The 19,693-nt window shown below is 44.1% G+C and overlaps 3 protein-coding genes across 3 annotated transcripts in view; 2 read left to right on the forward strand and 1 right to left on the reverse strand.

Moving 5' to 3' along the window:
* Positions 1–13,811, forward strand: part of LOC110369706 (SEC14-like protein 2) — a 38,882-nt gene extending 25,071 nt beyond the window's left edge. The window contains exons 2-10 of the mRNA XM_021325222.3: positions 56–125; positions 410–453; positions 8,184–8,304; positions 9,114–9,265; positions 10,135–10,273; positions 10,645–10,844; positions 11,321–11,466; positions 11,876–12,024; positions 13,586–13,811. Coding sequence (XP_021180897.1) covers positions 56–125; positions 410–453; positions 8,184–8,304; positions 9,114–9,265; positions 10,135–10,273; positions 10,645–10,844; positions 11,321–11,466; positions 11,876–12,024; positions 13,586–13,734 — 1,170 coding nt within the window. The 3' untranslated portion in view covers positions 13,735–13,811. The remainder of the gene's footprint in view (positions 1–55; positions 126–409; positions 454–8,183; positions 8,305–9,113; positions 9,266–10,134; positions 10,274–10,644; positions 10,845–11,320; positions 11,467–11,875; positions 12,025–13,585) is intronic.
* Positions 13,812–15,240: 1,429 nt separating this feature from the next.
* LOC110369734 (thioredoxin domain-containing protein 17) lies at positions 15,241–16,878 on the reverse strand. Its single transcript, XM_021325271.3, has 3 exons — positions 16,606–16,878; positions 15,852–15,933; positions 15,241–15,511 (listed from the first exon to the last, which is right to left on the reverse strand). Exons 1-3 carry the CDS (start codon positions 16,748–16,750, stop codon positions 15,358–15,360), a joined length of 381 nt encoding a protein of 126 aa, XP_021180946.1. The 5' UTR covers positions 16,751–16,878; the 3' UTR covers positions 15,241–15,357.
* Positions 16,879–16,999: 121 nt separating this feature from the next.
* Positions 17,000–19,512, forward strand: LOC110369733 (uncharacterized). Its single transcript, XM_021325270.3, has 5 exons — positions 17,000–17,203; positions 17,324–17,455; positions 17,559–17,722; positions 17,813–17,906; positions 17,988–19,512. Exons 1-5 carry the CDS (start codon positions 17,143–17,145, stop codon positions 19,085–19,087), a joined length of 1,551 nt encoding a protein of 516 aa, XP_021180945.3. The 5' UTR covers positions 17,000–17,142; the 3' UTR covers positions 19,088–19,512.
* Positions 19,513–19,693: the final 181 nt, after the last annotated feature.

The following is a 19,693-nucleotide window of genomic DNA, read 5'->3' on the forward strand; positions in this document are numbered from 1 at the left end:
CCTGATACATTTACATAAAAAAGGTTATATTCATAAAAAATACTCTTTGTTTCAGTTCCGAAGGAGCGTGAAAGATGTCCTGAAACCGGAGCACAATGACCATTATCTTTTGCGATGGCTAAGAGGTATGTAAGTCGGTATGAGAGTTCAAAAATCACGTTCACGTCTAAAATCTAGTTAACAACAATGAAGTACTAATAATTACACGAGTATTATGAACTCAACTAAAAAAACATAAAAAAACGAAAACGAGACCTATAGGTATTATGTATGTATGTACGGTTTAAATTAGGCTGTTAACCTTGAGGTTTTTGTTAAGCTGGAATTGGAGTTCGGAAAAATCTTCAACATATTTTGGATTAAAGTGATAAAAATAATATTAAAAAATATAATTAATGTGTGATTTCAGCAAGACAATGGGATCCAGAGGCGGCAGAAAAAATGCTCAGAGATGTAAGTACTTAGCTATCTTTTGAACATACACAAGATTTAGTTAGACAAAACGGTATATCTGTGACGCGAAGATAGAACTATGATTATTAAATTATTTATTGAACGAGTGACGCCACGGGAAATGGTCTATGGCAGTATTAACTGGTCATTTCCTATTTTAGATAATTACTCTTGACCTAGGGAATACGGAACACAATACTTATTATATAAACGCCATAAAATTAACATCAAGGCCAAGGTTTGGCTATCCGGATTTTTTTATGGCTAATTGCTTATCAAAATTCAAAACCGAAACTCTCTGACTTATAGTTCATATATATCGATGCTTAAGGCTTAGGCATGATCATAATTTTGACGCTAGATCCGGTTTAAACTAGAAACACGATCTAAAAGATTTGAAATATTCAATGAATGCTCGACTGAATTTTAGTTTGCGTGACTTATTCCCACTTTTCGTTTCAAATGCTGATATTGCGTAACAAAACATGTTATAACTGTTACCTGAACGTTTACGACAAAACGTAAGCACTAACTATTTTAATGGTCAACCATAACCTATTAATGCTTAGAAAGTTAAGCAAGAATCTTACTAAGTTGCATTGCACCTAGGTGTGTTCGAAAATCGTTAACCCGATATTAATAAATGTTAGCTTGCGTTAAATGTCAATTAAAATAGTTATTATACTGTGCCACCTGTGCATCAATTTTATTATATTTGTGCTTACATCGCATCGGTTACTTCATGTACACAAAAACATTAAATCAATATTAATTTGTATGTACTTCGTGTTCCTAAAAGGTCCCAAAGGTCTGGGGCCCGATTCTCCTAAGTTAATACTGTCAAAATCGAATCGCATTAAGATCGCAATAGCAGTTTTAACCATATCGGGCATTCTGCTACTCGTAAAAGACCAATCGTATTCGATTGACATTTGATTGGTTTGCGATTTATATACGGTAGTTTGCTGTACAATCATTTTGCAATCGTAAATCATTTGCAGACAAAATGATTCATTATTGAATGACAGAAAAGGATAAAAACGTTTATTTCAAAGAAAAAATAGCGGAATGCCACATACGCTTCAATCGTAATCGAGTCGGGATTAGATCGCAGTCGAACGTGAATCGTATGTTGCTTAAGTAAAATTAGGAGAATCGGGCCCCAGGTCCTGACAATTACGGGGGTCCCCCCACAGCGTTGACTTCCACGTAGTGACCCCTGGGCAACGCCGCGCCTGACCACCGTAACGGAGTGGCAGGCCGGCGGCTAACGAACGCTGTGCGTCGAAACGATAAAATCCTGTGTTTCGATATTGTCGGTGGCAATGCCACGCCATTCGAGGGCCGCCTCCGGGCGCTGTCTCCCCAAAGGCCCTTCTCAGGGCCAACCCAAAGGCCCTTTTCAGGGCCAAACCATGGCTCGAGATGTTTCGGCATCAGAGACCAGCCGCGCAACATCCGCGGCCAGTCTCTTGAGGGATAGTGACGTCGTGTCGACCGATTTGTCCGACACGGAGTCACATATAAGCGGAACGAGCGGCGTTACAACCCGCCAGACGAGGAAGAGGGCCTTCCTCAAGCGTGGCTCCGAAGGCTCATCAGACGCAGCTGAGAAGCCGGCGAAGCGGGCGGTTTTACAAGCCGACTTGGAGGAACAGCCGGCGCGAAGAAGCCGAGCCAAGGCCAGCCACGGCGCCTCCAGTGTCCTCTACGCGGACCACACAGTGGAGGAAATGGAGCGCATGGCTCTGGAAGATCAGATGGAGATCTACGAGGTGGCCTCCAAGTCTTCCAACTTGAAGGGGACCTTACAGAAGGCCCTGAAATGCCGGGCAGCGAGCTTGCTCGGCATTGTTAAGGAATTGGCGCAGCGCACCACCTCCGAGGAAACGCGGCAACTGCAGGCGAAGGTGGATCGCCTGCAGAAAGAGGTGTCCGCGCTGCACGCGCGCGCTGCTGAGCCCACGTCTCGGCCCGAGGGGATGTCGGAAGGTCCAGGACCTATGCCTCCCTCCTCCAACCTTGAGGATATTGTCCGCAAGGTAGTCATGGAGGAGAGGGCCTTCACCAGGGCCTGTTTGGCCGGCATCGAGGACCGGCTCCTGCCGGAGAAGCGACTACGCCCTCCACTCGCGGCAGATAAGGCACCCGGACGGATGCCCATCGCACCGGGGCCCTCAACGGCTCCAGCCCAGGCTATGCCCCAGGTGCTTAAGACCACCAAGGGCAAAGGAAAGGGCAAGAAGACGACACCGGCCCCGACTGCTCCGACGGTCCCTCTCGAACCAGTGAGGGAAGACCCAATGCTGCCCTCCACCACCCCTTCCAACCAGCCTTGGATTAAGGTGGTACCAAGGAAACAGAAAGGGAAAAAGTCGACCCCTGAGCCCCCTGCAGCCAAGCCTGCAGTTTCAGCGGATAAGAGGAGGAAACTCGCTCCTCCTCCAAGAACTGCAGCCGTGTTAGTGACATTGACCCCAGAGGCAGCGGAACGAGGGGAGACTTATGAGTCCGTGCTGCGGCGGGCTCGTACAAACGTCGACCCTGCGGAACTCGGAGCTGGCAGGGTCACGTGCCGCAAAACCCAAACAGGGGCCCGAATCTTCGAGTTCTCGGGGGCCCAACGCGGCACCAAGGCGGACCTCTTCGCGACGAAGCTCCGAGAGGCTATCTCGGATACGGCCAAGGTCGTGAGAGCCGTCAAGAATGTGACTCTTGAGGTGACCGACCTCGACGACTCGGTCACACAAGAGGAGGTGGTGGCAGCGGTTGCGGCGGCGGGGGGCTGCCCCGTCGCATCCGTCAAGGGCCGAGCCATTAGACCAGGCCGCAGGGGCATGGGCACCATGAGATTAGAGTGCCCGGTCGTAGTTGCCAAGGCGGTTCTGGCTAAAGGTCGCCTCCCGGTCGGGCTTAGCTCGGGTGGGGTCCGAGTGCTTGAGGATGCACCGATGCGCTGCTTCAAGTGCCTCGGCATCGGGCACACCCGGCCTCTCTGCCCGTCCACTGCCGAGCGTGGGGAACTATGCTTCCGCTGCGGAAAAGAGGGGCACAGGGTGGCCACCTGCGAGGCTGCCAACACGCATTGCGCAGTATGCGCTGCCAGTGGTCGTCCAGCTAACCACGTGATGGCGGGCAGGGAATGCCGTCCGCCACGAAAGAAGGGCAAACCGCAGGCACCGGTGCGGCCTGCCGCTGCCGCCGCCACTGAAACTTCAGTTCCAGTGCCGGTCACCGAGGGATGCGCGATGAACACCGACTGATGGCTGGGCATCGACGACGTGTTCTTCAAGCCAACATCAACCACTGCAGAGCAGCCCAGAGCCTGCTGGTCCAAACCTTTGCGGAGTGGTTGGTGGATGTGGCGGTTGTCGCTGAGCCGTACTCTGTCCCTGGCAGCTGGCTGGGAGACGACAACGGCTCGGTTGCATTGGTGGCGCGGTCTTCTACGGATTCCCCTGCCCTCTCGCTCTTAGAGAGGGGATCGGGATACGTGGCCGCCGCGTGGGGTGACATAGCCCTTATAGGGGTGTATTTCTCCCCAAACCGCCCTCTCAGTGACTTCGAGGACTTTCTAGAGGTCCTCGCCAGGGTGGCAAGTGGAGTGGTGCAGCACCGGGTGTTGGTCATGGGCGACTTCAATGCAAAATCTTTGATATGGGGTAACCCAGCCACAAATGCCCGAGGACGAGAGGTGGAAGCCTGGGCCGTGTCGTCCGGTCTGTCCCTGCTGAATAGGGGAACAGTTCACACCTGCGTACGGCAGCAGGGGGGCTCCATCGTGGACCTCGCCTTTGCCTCCCCTTCTTTGGCGGCCTGTGTAGTGGACTGGCGGGTGGAGCTGGTGGAGACGCTGTCAGACCACCGATACGTGCGGTTTGATGTTTCCACCCCGGGCTCCCAGGGGACCCAGGAGGGTCGGTCGTACTTCCCACGGTGGGCGCTCTCCCGCCTTGACCGGGAGGCCGCTACGGAGGCGGCTTTCGTCCAGGACTGGCTGTCCCCTCCTGTAGTAGTCCGGGATGTGGACGCCACAGCGGCCTACTTAAGGGTCTCCCTGACCGAGGTGTGCAACTCTAGCATGCCTCTGTCTCATCGTCCGCCTCCTAGGCGCGCCGTCTATTGGTGGTCGGAGGAGTTGGGGGATCTTCGGGCCGCCTGTGTGGCGGCCAGGCGGGCTTACACAAGAAGCAGGCGGCGGCGCCTTCGCGACCTCGACAACGAGGACCGCCTCTATGCAGCTTACATAGAGGCCAAGTCAACTTTGACGGCTCAAATGGGCACAGCCCAGGATCGCGCGAGGGCGGAGATGCTTGAGGGTCTGGACATTGATCCCTTTGGGAGGCCCTACAAGGCGGCACGCAACAAACTGCGCCCGTACGGTCCTCCAGTTGCCGAGACCCTCGAGCCGTCGTTACTGGATGGGGTTGTTCAGTCCCTGTTTCCGCGCAGGGACAACTTCACTCCACCCGTGATGAGCGCCCCGCAGGGTGCGGCTCCATCGGCCGAGGAGGTCCCGCCGGTTACGGAGGACGAAGTGGAGAAGGTAGTTTTCTGCCTCAGGGGGAAAAAGACGGCCCCAGGTCCAGACGGCGTTCCCGCAAAGGTGGTGGCCATCTCCGCCTCCCAGATGGGAGAAAGGTTTCGGGACCTCTTCAGTGCGTGCCTGACGTGTGAGAGGTTCCCAAAGCCATGGAAGGAGGGCCAATTGTGCCTTCTTCGGAAGGAAGGGCGGCCGGTGGACTCCCCATCGGCATACCGACCCATCGTTTTACTGGATGAGGTCGGTAAAATGTTCGAGAGGATCCTCGCTGCCCGTATCACCAGGCATCTGAGCACAACTGGCCCAGATCTAGCGGACGCTCAGTTTGGTTTTCGAGCTGAGCGTTCGACAGTTGATGCCCTGTCCCGACTCAAGGGCCAGGTGAGGGAGGCGATGGATGCGGGAGATGGACTGCTGGCTGTGTCATTCGACATAGCCAACGCCTTCAACTCGATTCCTCACTCCACCATACTGGAGGCCCTCCGCTTCCATGGGGTGCCCCCGTATCTGCGGGGACTTTTGGCTGACTACCTAAGGGACCGTACAGTCATCCTTGTGGACAAGTCGGGCCAGCTCCGACGTTACATCGTCGAGTCCGGTGTCCCGCAGGGTTCTGTTCTAGGGCCACTCCTGTGGAACATCGGGTTCGACTGGCTTTTGAGGGGCATCCTCCCCCGTGGCATTTCTGTCATCTGCTATGCAGACGACACCCTTCTGACTGCCCGAGGGAGAAATTTTGGAGAGGCAGCCAGCTTGGCCTCGGCGGGCGGTTCTCAAGTGGTGGACAGAATCTCCCGCCTAGGGCTGACGGTGGCGCTGCACAAGACCGAGGCCGTGTTCTTCCATGGGTCTCGGCAGCACCAACCGCCCGACGCCCATATCCATGTGGAGGGTGTCCGCATTGAGGTGCAGCCCCAGATGAAATATCTGGGCATAGTCCTCGACAGTAAGTGGCGCTTCAGGGCACACTTCAGCGGCTTGTCGACGCGCCTGATGAGGACCGCGGGCGCCCTCTCATGGCTCCTCCCAAACATCGGGAGGCCCGGCGACCAATGCCGGCGTCTATATGCCGGCATACTCAAAAGTATGGCACTGTACGGGGCCCCAATCTGGGCAGACTCATTGTCCAGTCGGGTGAACGCCGCTGCCATCCGCAGGCCACAAAGGGCCATTGCACAGCGGGTGGCGAGAGCGTATCGCACGGTGAGCTTCGCGGCGGCGTGCGTTCTGACGGGAACCCCTCCCTGGGAGCTCGAGGCATGGGTGCTCGCCAGAGTGTACGACTGGACGGTGGCGCAGAAGGCGCTAAACCGACGCCCAGACCCGATAGAAAAGGAAGAGGTGCGTGAGGAGGCAAGGGAGGCAATAACTCTGCACTGGGCCGAAGACCTTGCCTCGGCCACGTACGGGCGCTGGACGCTGGATGCCGTCGGGCCTGTCCTGAACGGATGGCTCGATCGGCGGCATGGGTGCCTTTCGATGCGTCTGGTGCAGGTGCTGTCCGGGCATGGCTGCTTCGGATCGTACCTGCACCGGATTGGGAGGGAGGAGACTCCACAGTGTCACCACTGCGAAGCCACGGTGGATACAGCAGAGCACACACTTCAGGTGTGCTCATCGTGGGCTGAACCCCGCCGCGCCCTGATGGCAGTGGTCGGGAACGACCTCTCGCTTCCCAGCGTGATTGCCGCCATGCTGGGTAGTGAGGAGGCATGGGAAGCGGTAGCCTCCTTCTGTGAGGACATCATGTCACAGAAGGAAGCGGCGGAGCGCATGCGGGAGAACGACCCTCTCGCGGTGCCGCTCCGCAGACGAAGAAGGGGCAGAAGACGACAAACACGACGTCCGTCCCCATCCGCCCCGGGGGGTGATCAGCGGGTGGCAGGCGCGGGGGCGCCACCCCCTGCATCGCAAGGATCAACCCCTGCGCTCCGGCCATTATAAGGACCCTTCTCCACTAGGGGGAGGTATGAGGGGCCTGCCGTAAGGCGGGCAATCGCCGGTGGGGGACTGGACGCCATAGATTCCCAGACCCCCTCCACTCAGGCGAGGTCGGAGTGCCGCTGGGCCTTTTTAGTGGGTATACCGGAAACGATCTTACCGGGAAGTCCCACATACCCCTCTCCCGTCCCCCGACGGGAAGGGGATGCGCAATAGCATTTTTAGCCCAGCGACAACAAAAAAAAAAAGGTCCTGACAATTACAAAGACAATTTAAATGCTTTTATTTAAAACCGTCTAGCTAGAGTCTAGAGTCTAGAATAGAGTGTATAATGTATTTTGTATGTTGGATCTTAAAAACCCTCATGTCAAAACAAAGAATCACATCAAAGCAATTTTTCAATCATGAAGTATAGTATCGTGGTGGCCTAGTGGGCAAAGAACCAACCTCTCGAGTATGAGGGCGCGGGTTCGATTCCAGGTCAGGCAAGTACCAATGCAACTTTTCTAAGTTTGTGTGTACTTTCTAAGTATAGCTTGGACACCAATGGCTGATAAAAAGGTGAAGGAAAACATCTTGAGGAAACCTGGACTATATAGTCTGAAATCACCAACCCGCATTGAGCAAGCGTGGTGATTAATGCTCAATCCTTCTCCGTGTGAGAGGAGGCCTGTGCCCAGCAGTGGGACGATAAAAAGGCTGTAACTGGAAGTTTAGTATTGGTAAATAGATCCTAAAAATAAAATTCGACCTAATCTGTCTGGAATCTATTAGGAATCTAATAATGCATAAGAAAATATGAGATTAACACCGGTTTTAGATAATGTAAAAACTAGTTTGACCAGTCAAACTGCCGACATAAATCTCGAACGAGTATTCCGTAAACTGGTCCACGTGATTTGCTTTATATTTCCACTGCGCGTGCGCTCATTAACGAAATAATAAAACCAATCAATAAATTTTCCGAATGTCTGCCGCATATTGAAGATTTGAAGAAGGCTAGGCCGTCCTCATTATACCTATTTGTTTTTGTTTCAAACGTAATGGTTAGAATAGCGAGCCATAGTTACTTGTAAATAGTATCTCCAATATTTAGACTTAGGTACTAATTACTCAATTGCTACTGCTTTATAAAAAAAAAAAAAAACATTTCCTATGTACTAATAGATTAACTGATTGTTACATTTTCATTACCGATCTGCATAACATTACACAGCAATTAATTTTGGTCTTAATTTCATTTCAGTCTCAAAAATGGAGGGAGAAATGGGGCATAGATACAACTCTTCAGACTTGGCAACCTCCAGAGGCGTTGGAGAAACACTTTCCTAGTGGAAGCACTGGTTTCGATAAAGAAGGATCGCCAAGTAAGTTTGAGAGCAACCAGACATTTTTATAATTTCTGCGTCACGTAGGTTCATATATTGAGTAAAGGAGACGATTTTTGAAAGGTACATGATGATAAGAAAAACTCACATACTACTCGTATCAAAACCAGTTCAATTCATAAAATGCGTTGTACAATGGAATTATGTATAAGTATGCGACACGACACGTAAAAAGTACCCTAGAATGGCATTGGTAAAAAACCCAAAAGCAATATTTTACTTTTTAATGGTATTTCAATAGGTTTCATACATGCGCAGTAATTGTAGACGAATAAAATTAACATTGTCATACATGCGCCGGCGCTGTTGCGAAACATTTGGGTCATTGTCACTGCCAGCCTAACGTTGCGAGACGTGAACTTCCCTCGATTTCTTCATCCTCAAACCTTGGCCCTGACACTCGGCGGGTTTAGAAATATATGTACATTTCCATTAATAGTCAAATTATACAGTAAGTTAACTAAGAATAGAATATTCTATTTGTTTCCGTTGATCACAAGATTTATGGCGGATAGTTCATCGAACGAGACTATAGTCGTTGGTATTCGAGAATATTCTGATTGAAACAAGTTGCTCAGGAAAAGTCGGTACGATCACCAGTACTTAAACCAGCGCCTAAAATAGAGTTTACCTACCTTATCAACAAGTCTGTTACCTATACCTATGTATTCTCTGTATCATTGTTTTGCATTCGAGAAGCTGACTCCTGGAATTTTGTCTCCATTTTACCTCACATCTGTAGCCTTACATTAGTTCTGCTTTTCACCACAAAACTCCTTACCTTCCAGTAATCATCGTGCCCTTCGTGGGACTGGACGTGTGGGGCCTCCTGCACTCCGTAACTAAGACTGACGTCATCCGCATGATCTTGCGGCACCTGGAGAACTACCTCGCAGTCGCCAGGAAACAGGCTGAGGAACGTGGTCCTGCTGCTTTGAAGGTAAGGGACCTTGATGTTGGAATTTGTCTTGGGTTTGGGTAGTAAAGTAAAAAAAATATTGAACAGTCAAGAAGTCAAATTAGGTAACCAGTTGACTAAACGTCTTCTCTTTATCGTAATTTTTTAACAAGACAAGAACACGGTATATTTAAACTGTGACAAGAAGGTTTTAAGATAACTTAAGCCTTCTCTTTTCCTAGTCAGTTAGTGTACGGTGTGCACAGGTAATTTTCTATCAGACTTCAGATTTCCTCTTATATATCTCACGATGTCTAATGTCTATGCTGGTTTTTATGATCAAAATCACCTGCAATCAGATACCAAGTAAAACTACTAATTCACGTTGATCATAACAGCAAATTGAGGAAAATGACAAACTAGGGAGCGCACAGCCATAGTAGATTATAAACCTGCTTATTTGATAACCTGTAATTAACTGTTGAATACCTGTATATACCTACTAATTTCACTTCACGTGTTATTAATTACAAGCTTCTTGTGATTTCACCCGCGTACCTAGCGGGAAATCACTTCTTGTACCTACCCTAATAAAATGTGATCTACGTCACTCGGGAAAAGCTTAGCTTCCCAACATTGGAAGAATTTTTCAAATAGGTACAAGCTAACGAGCATTGTCTCTCTTTATAACCGCGATCGTCCACGTCAGACTTTTTGTAGGACAGATATAATCGGACCGATCTTTTGTAGGAAGTTCTGACTACTTAGTAATTTCTAACCGTAACAACCGTTTAAGACGCGTGTTTCACTATTGCTATCAATATGTTTCTCCTACAAGAAAATGGTCACCGATTATCGGACGTTAGCCTAATAAAGAAGACTTTAGACATCCTTTTTTCCTTGATTCACAGGTGACAGTGATTTTCGACCTGGAAGGGTTCAACATCAGACAGTACGCGTGGAAGCCGGCCGCGGAGATGGTGTTCACGTTACTGCAGCTGTACGAAGCCAACTACCCTGAGATCTTGAAGGTCTGCTACATTATCAATGGTACGTGTATTTAGGAATTTACCTAAGCTGAATTATTTAGAGACAACCTCTGCTGACACCTTTTCATAACAAGAAATGCTTGCGTGGTTTAATAGTCTCTCTGACTGAACATGAAGTTTCCTAGATTGGGCAAGTTGTTTGTAGATTTCTTCGGGATACTTTTACTTTCTAACTAAATCCTGATAAGCCTGAATATAGAATATGCTGACAACGCTTTACATATACCTATCTTGCTAATTGGGTAACTGGTTCAGGAGCTAAACTTGAAAACTTGATGTATCCAAAATGAGACCCACATTTTAACACCACAATTTCTGCATTTCTTGGTATTAATCTATTTAAGCTAACTACCCCAATTTTCTTTATTCCAGCACCAAAAGTATTCTCCCTAGCGTTCTCAGTGATCAAGAAGTTCATGCACGAGTACACGATATCAAAGATCAAGATTTTCGGCTCCGACCCCAAGAAATGGCAGCCACAGGTCCTCAGCATCATAGACAAGGAACAGCTGCCGGTGCACTATGGAGGTACCATGGTGGATGAGAATGGAGACCCAAGGTGTTCGCTTATTGTAAGTACCTGTTATACACATGCTTGAGCATGTTACATGGATTTTAAAAACGTGCGGGTCCAGAGACTCGCGCATGTACCAAAGCAAAATATCCGCCTGCGTGCTCTTGTCACTTGCGCATGTTAACTTGCTCCAGCTACTTGCACTGTGTAGACGCACCCTCAGGTATTGTACCAAAGACACTTGGGTACATACTTTATGTACCTACCTATTGTTGAGGCCAAACATATTTTCGGCCGCTGCATGTGAGCGCCCGTAGCGGAGGTTACCGCATTCCCATAAATAAAATGTAATGTCTCGTTCACATAGAATTGACTATTGTACGCTATGACGTAATGTGTTGTCGCTGAACCTCTTGACACTTTCATAATAAAGCTGCTGAACCGATTTATATAAAAGGGAAGGTTCCTGGTAGGTACTAACTCCGCAACTCCTTACATAAGCATGAAAAATAACTATGTATTTCTTCCTCACAGGTAAAGCCAGGTGGTAAAGTCCCTAAAAGCTACTACTCAAGCAATCCGACGTTCGAGTCTGAGAAACAGTACAAGCGAGTCACAATCAAGAATGGAGAGAAACACGTTGTCGATCTACTGTGTTCGGATAACGACAGTGTTTTGAAGTAAGTGAAAAAATCCTGCACGCCATAATCAATCTTACCTAAGATATTGATATCACAATAAAATCAATAATTTTTCCCTTATGTACATCCTTATGTTCTCCCCTTTACATAGCCCCATATGTAGGTACTCTCCCTATCAACACAGTTGTGCTTCCTGACCTACTAATGCCTTATGAACTACCCCAAAGTACCTACTTATTATGTACTTTCTCATGTACCTACTCCCCTTAGGTAATCCCTTATGTACCTTCCATATACCTACTCCCTTATTTACTACCCCTATATGTATACTCTCTGAACTTCGAGCTACTACACCTGGGGCCCGATTCTCCTGAGTCGCTTAAGTAAACTTAGTAGAATCGCACCCCTGAACGAGTTTCCCGCTTACCCATCAACTTCTTACTTTCAGATGGGAATTTGGAATCGACCACCACGACATAAAATTCGTCATAAAGCGACGAGACGAGGAAGGTAACGAGACTGTCGTGCACGGACCCAGGAAGGTCGCCGAGGGACCCACAGATGTCGGAGTACTGGCCGTCACAGGACCTGCCACTTGTAAGTCTTAAGACCTCTTTATTGGACCCTTAAAAATGGAATGTGGTACCAGGTCCCGAAAAACGGGTAAAACTTGAAAGCTTCAAACTTTCAAATATTTGTGGCATGAACAGAAGCGTCTGCCACATCATCTTTTAGTAAGATTATACAGTATGAAATGCAACCCACATCATCATCATCATCATCAGCCTATCGCAGTCCACTGCTGGACATAGGCCTCTCCAAGTGCACGCCACTGAGATCGATTTTCGGCAACCGTGAACCTATCAACCCGTCTGGCCAGCGTGATAGCAGTAGGCTAAATTCCTCATGCAACCAGTAGCGGCGTAAGGGGGGGGCGGAGGGGGCGGTCCGCCCCGGGTACCACATCTGGGGGGGTGCCATCTCGGTCGGCACATATCCGCATGACCAGGATGATCGAGGTGGGACTGAGAGAGGTGTCACCCCTCTCAGTCCAGCTGTCACCCCTCTCTTGTATTTTTGCTTTTACCTGATTACTTAAATTAATTCCTCAACCTTGAAAAAAAAATCCGCTCGCTTCGCTCGCGGTTTTTTATTAATTTCTAGTTTATTCTGCGCTTACTTTTTGAGTCCTTTCAAAAAGTTCAAGTACCGAAGTAGCAAAAACAATCGACGCTCGTTACAGTCACGGTTTCTTTTTATTTGTGCTTAATTATGAGTTAAATTTGAGAGTCCTCAAACAAACAATTAGAAAATTCGCTTTACGGTGGAGATTTGTAAGCTGTTTATGCGCTATTTGTAAGCGGTTTTGTGTCCCAAAACTCTAAAAATATCGCGCTCGCTACACTTTACAGTAGTTTTTTTTTTCAAACTTGTTTGAGTAGGTACTTATGTGTTCCAAAACCCAAAAATTTCGCGCTCGCTGCGCTCGCGCCTTCCACTTTACAACGGTTTTTTTTCTCATTTCTTTAGGTAAGTATCTTTGCGTCCCAAAAATCTAAAATTTCGCGCTCGCTGCGCTCGCGCCTTTCACTTTACAGTGGCTTTTTTCTCATTCCTTTAGGTATCTTAGCGTTACAAAAATCATCAAATTTAGCGCTCGCTACGCTCGCGGCTTGTTCACTTTGCAGTGATTTTTTCAAACTAGTTTGGGTACTGATGTGTTCCAAAACTCAAAAATTTTGCGCTCACTGCGCTCGCGCCTTTCACTTTTCAGTGGTTTTTTTTCTAATTTTTTTAGGTATCTTTGCGTACCAACAATCGACAATTTCGCGCTCGCTATGCTCGCGGCTTCTTCACTTTACAGAGTTTTTTTTTTCAAAGTTGTTTGAGTACCTACTGTTGTGTTCCAAAACTCAAAAATTTCGGGCTCCCTTCGCTAGCGCTTTATAACTTTGCAGCGATCTGTCTCCGGTTTCTTCAAGTTAAACCTAGCGAAAAGCACCATGAATGATTTCTACACGATTTTTTTTTACTACGTGATTTTATTTTGTCGTTTTTTTTTGGGGGGTGCTCAATAGGTAGTCCGCCCCGGGTGCCACCCGATGCTACGCCGCCACTGCATGCAACCCACATAAAAATAAATAAATTCTCTCAACAGATTCCGTAATATTCGACAACAAGAGTGCGTTCCGCAACAAGAAGGTTTACTACGACGTCCTGATCTCCGTGCCGACCAGAGACCTGAACATCAGCGATGATCCCGTGGACGACGCCAAACCTGCTGCGGCCTGCAGTACTACTCTATGAAAACATGGACTGTGACGTCATAATACACTATTGTACCTTCTAAATGTACTGGATGACTTTTCCTTAGATAAAATCATCTAGAAAATAGCCTTTAGGATTAACAGCGCTTTTATACTAGCAGATTTTGTATTGTACATTGGCTTGGTTTTGATTCGCGGCGTCTTATGAACGCGCGACAATGCCCTAAAGATCCGAGCATTTCCATTTTCCGCGTCGGAAAACCGAATAGAAAATCTGCTAGCTATTTTGAAAGCGCTGTTAACTAAAAGGGTTAATCATTATCAACAATGAAGACTACAGACGCCCTTAGTGGTTAAAAGCCTGAGCCAAGACCAAGACTGAGCGTTAGGAAATGACGTATATGGGAAGTCAGGCATAGTTTCCTTCCTTGATATTGCGCTACTGAATTTGATCATCATACTTAGTCACACTGGTTTCTCCGTAGAAAATATGCGAGTATCGTACCGACTGTAAAAGAAACCACATTATAATAGTGACTAGGTAAATAGCTGAACCTTTTTGTTCTAAGTATTTTGTCGTTTAATACTTTAGAACTTCCTAGATAATTTCGGTGTTCTTTTTTACGTTACCTAGATTTGTAATATCTAGACATTCTTACTGGTTTCAAGTAGTTTTAAGTTTTTTTAAGGGAGCATAAGTGGTTTTTAAGATAATAACAAATGCAACGCATTTAGATAATTAATAAAGACAGAAGCATTTCTGTGATAGTTTTCTACAGATAGATTTAAACTTTATTTTGCAACTAAATGTAGGGTAATATTAGGTACTTACTAGTGATCAATAAATACATGACAATGCAATACATTAACATGTCAATATGATAAGTTTGTAAATTAATATGTAAATGCGATAAGAACAATATGACATAAATTATAAAATGCAACAACGGATCCTGTTTCACGAACAAAAGGTTTTTATGAGATAATAAATTAGAATGCAACAACGGATCCTGTTTCACGAACAAAAGGTTTTTATTTTGCATTTCAGTTCATTGCATTTATCAAGACCAATAGCGCAAGGAAATAGAGGAAAAACGTTGGGTTTTTCTTTTGCTCAATACTTCATATATTTGTCTTCAAACTGTAAATAGAATCTGTAAATACTTCGCTTTGCCCAACTTTAAAAATAGTTGTTAATTTTTTTATACTTTTTTATGTTTTAAAGTTGTGCTAGAAAAGACTATCAATACTAATCCAGAGATAAAATTTGCTCAATTATAATCTATTATTAAGATAAGAGTATTTTGTATATTACTGCTACATTAGCAATAGACCAATAAAACATATTACAGAAGTACTTGTTTCATTATCTTATCTATGCTGCTATCTTCAAGATGACTTTTGAATTTGGGGACAATGACAATTAAAATTATTTAGGTAAATTTACAACCTATCTAGAGAGACTCAATAGCATTGCAGGAGACAAAAGAAAAGAATAAGAAACATTATTTTCTGGAATTTGGTAAACAGAAATAAGAACCCATAATTCTATGTGTTGTAAAAATATTTTATTTATTAAACAATAAACAGTTAATGCCACTTATTAGTACCTTTATATACAAAAACATACGTATAGAATTACATCGAGGGCTGTTTAGCCGTATTACTCTTCATCTTCAAATAGCATTTGAAGCAGGTCCCTCTTGTTACATTGGGAACCTTCAAGCCTTTGCACGCCCTTCCAGACGATCATTGTAGGGATGACCATGAGCTTCAAGCGAGAATCTGTTCTGAATGAACAGGCCATGTCCTTCCACCTAGAAATAGAACATACATAAGTTCCTCCTACAAAAAATTTTAATGAAGTACTCATGGTTGCACGAAAATAAAAGTGCCTTAGCAATTACATTAGTAGACTGCATACAATTGATTCAACTGGGTAAAGGAAAACTATTGAAAATTACCCCTTACTCATAAAATTTTTTTAAAGAGAATAACATGTAAAGCCATATTTTAGCCACTTCACTGTCCACGATGCAGACACAATAATTAAACAATTGGTGTGTATCACATATGACTCTTGGGACAGGGAAGTTATTAAACAGTATTGATTTTTTTCAGTAAATTGGGTATTACAGTACAGTGTAGTATACTTACGTTTCCCTATTGCCAACATCAACATAAGCAAAAATGATATCCTTCTTCAGCTCACTCAGGTATGCATTAACCACAGGCTCGGCTGCAATAAAACACATCACAAATTAACACCCAACTTCTATTTGTTTAAGTGATATCACTTATTTACTCTTTATAGTCAAACAATGATAAATGTTTGTCAATACACCACTGAGATTTTATGTTGTTTCTTTCAATGTTAAATGACATAGCTGTAGCCTGTTTAATTATTAAGATTCATGATTAATCATGCAATAATTTTGTCTTGGAGAATAATATTTTCATAAATAAATAATTATATCAGTAGGGTACAAGATACCTTACCCATTTGGCAGTAAATACACCAACTACGACCATTATCTGTTCTTTTACCAGTGAAAAAGAAGTAAGCTTTTGGCCCTTCAGGGTGTAACCTTTCAACGAAAGTATTAAAATGAGCATAGTCAGGAATATTTTCTATTTTTACAGTCATTTATGGAGCAACTAAATTACAAGAAAAATCATAATGACTTTTACTTTTTCTTGTCAATTTCTACAACAAAGTAAAAAGAACCTCTATATATTTACCTATTTGCGAAAAGTATGGTCGCATGCCATTAAAACCTTTTTTCATTCGAATTCAACTGTACAGTCTTCGTTCAGACAACAAAGCTCTAGCTATATTAGTAATATCCAATTACACAGCATTGTTCACTTAATTAAAGAATTCAATTAATTTTATTAACTAATTACTTACCTTCGACACAATCAGAACACCAGCTTTCGCCCGACGGTAGCTTAGAACCACTGAAATATAAAAGTACTGGCGGGCCTTTTGGATCTACGGTTTCAATGTATTTCGAGAACTCATCGTACCCGTGCAATTGAACTGTATTCACCATTTTGTTTCTATTAGATTACAGTTTAGCCTGCTATGACCGGTATCGTGACACGACTAATATTTTGATTTACTTTACGATTATACGAATACGACACACAAGCAATGCAATTTCTGACTGACACTGACAATATTTTGACATTGACAGCGATAATTTCCAGGCACCGTTCGGGTTTACTTAACGAAGCGAGTACTTTAACAACGGAAACGGCAACACGGCACCTTGACGTTACAGTTCTGCGTGAAACAGACTACACAATTCAAGCCAAATCAAAACGATTTTGACAGGTAAACGGTTAAAAATGAAAATAAATGCGTGTGTTTTATTTGAATGTTTTCGTGTGGATTTGAATTGTTTTTAAATTATACTAGTGCCTGAATGAAAAATCGACCAACATGGATGCGGCGACGAGTTTAAAACCTAAGACGATGGCTGAAATGCTACCCGAGCTTAGCGGTAAGTTTATTCAAACTTTGTGCTTTCAAAACAACTATAGTTTTAACGAAAATTACTTGAAATGCATTCACCGGATGCTTAATTGGACAAAGTTTATAAGTTAAATTGTTTGTTTCTTAGGTATCCTGTCTAAAGATAGTATGCTGAGCCTCACTGCTAAGAAACAGCCTCGCCAGACAATTTTGCAGTCTAACACCTCTGAGAAAGTTTACAAGCCCTTAACGTTCGCGGAAATGAGGGCAGCCCTCACGAGTAAGTAATCTGTAACCATATCAAAAAAAACTAAGTGATTTTTGTACCAAAATAACTATCTTTGCCAAGCAACCTTAATTAAATTTTAATCCAATTTTTACAGCATTAAAAGGACAGTCCCCAAGGAGACCAGCCCAAGAAATGTCTAAGAAGAAAACTTGGAACTCTTCAGTAAAAGTTGACAAAACAGTGAGCCATACAGCCAATAACAAAATGAAACACAATCCAGTTAGAAAAGTTCTTAATTTTCAACCCAAGCCTAGTAAAGTAAGTTCTTAATTAAGTTATTTATAACACTTCTTAAATACGTTTGAAAGTTACATAGTTGACTAAAAATTTTTATTTCTTTTATTTCAGCCAGTTCCAACTAACAGAGCAACCATGTATCCTGAATCTCCAAAGTTTCCAAAACCTGAATTCAGACCTAAGAAATCTCTATTTTCATTACAAGGTATTGTATAGTCCTATTAAATAACTAATACATATGTTATTAGTGTATTTCTAATTCTCACATCTGTACATGTGATTTCAGCTCGCCAAGTGAGAATAAGTGGCATAAACAACATATCTGAAACCCCAGTTATAAACAGGCCCATCAAAAGCCGGATGACACTCGCCAATAAGGAGAATGTCTCCAACCACACTGGTATTAAAAAGTTCCCGCCCCCCCCAAAACCATTGATTAAGAAAAAACTGATACCTGTTGTACCTGACACTCCTATATCTAATGAATCTTGGAAGTCTAGTGATGCCAGCTTCTTGCAAAAGGAAAAAGAGATTAATGATGCAGAGGACAAAATTAAAGCAATCTGTGAGGAGAAGACTCTAGAGAAAATTGCAGAAATCACACCACCCATGTCTACACCATTCAAAGACTACAGAAATGTTAAGGAATACTTTAACCAGTCCAGTGGGCTGGAAAATTCTGCAGTATTCAACGACAACACCATTATGAGCTTCGAAAAACCTTGTGATTTGAACGAAAATAACAAAAGGGAAGAAAGTGTTATAGTTTCTCTATGTGACTTACTCAACAAAGCCTCCGTTAATACTGGGAAAATGAGCACAGAACTGGATGATTTGTTAGAGATTGAGAAACAGACTGTACACAACTTAAGGATGATTGATAACAGCATAACTGCCTTGAACAAAATAAAAGAGTCACAGTTTACTTCTCTGCAGTATGTCAGGAAACTAATCAATGAGAAAAAGACTTGCAAGGATGAGAAAAAGCCTGGCGAGAGTGGTGACAAAACTTTAATTAATACCAAAGAATCTCCCAAAGCTATAAAAACAGAGAAGTCAGGTCTGGAACTCAAAGCATCAGTTAGTAGTCCGTGTTCAGTTATCAAATCATGTACAAAATCACCTTCTTACAAGATACCAAAAAAGAACTTGTGCCTGAGAAAGAAAGTTATTTGTAAATCCTTGCCAAATGTTTCAAGTGAAACGCTTACACCAGTTAAAGCTGACATGGGTAACAGGGCGTTAAGCATGTATATGAAAATGAAGGAACACATGAATTTTCTGAATACCCCAGTTGCTAAACGAAACTGTCATGTCCCGGACACTCCAGCATTAACTTCACACAATTTACAAAAGCAGCTTGACAAGCTCTATGATGAAAATTAGCAATCCTTTAGTGAATATTCAAAATAAATTAACTGTAGAATAATTATGTAAAGAAAGCACTTATATTGTTATTATAATTTTAGAAATTTTTATTTTTTATGAATGATGTCTGATTGTATATTTAGTAATATTTAGCTACAGGTTGGCTAGGATTCATCATTAGAACTGATATATTTTACCATGTCCGTGTTTCTGAAACTATCTAGATGTACCACGAAGCCCAACTAAACCTTCCCGTAGCCATCGTGTTGTAAAGTCGTGTATAGAAAATTAAATAACTCTGAATTTATAGACAAAAAAAAATGAAAATATGTATTCTTTTTTACTGAAAATTGAGTTGTGAAGTGACTAATTTTAGCAACTATGTAGTAATATATAAATCTAATTATTAATTTGCATAATGTAAACATTTTAGTATACAAAATAAAGATTTAGAAATTTGAAGAATTTTGTTGTTAAAGCCTTAGCTCCAATTCATAAACATTTATTCATCACTTTTCGAACTATAATCAGCACTTTTCGAACGTCAAAAACAAAAAAATCACACTATAATTCACACGACGGTATTTTTTTGGGATAAACTCAAAAATAATGCTTGGATTTTCA

Source organism: Helicoverpa armigera, chromosome 9, assembly GCF_030705265.1.
Source record: "Helicoverpa armigera isolate CAAS_96S chromosome 9, ASM3070526v1, whole genome shotgun sequence".
Taxonomy (NCBI): Eukaryota; Metazoa; Arthropoda; class Insecta; order Lepidoptera; family Noctuidae; genus Helicoverpa; species Helicoverpa armigera.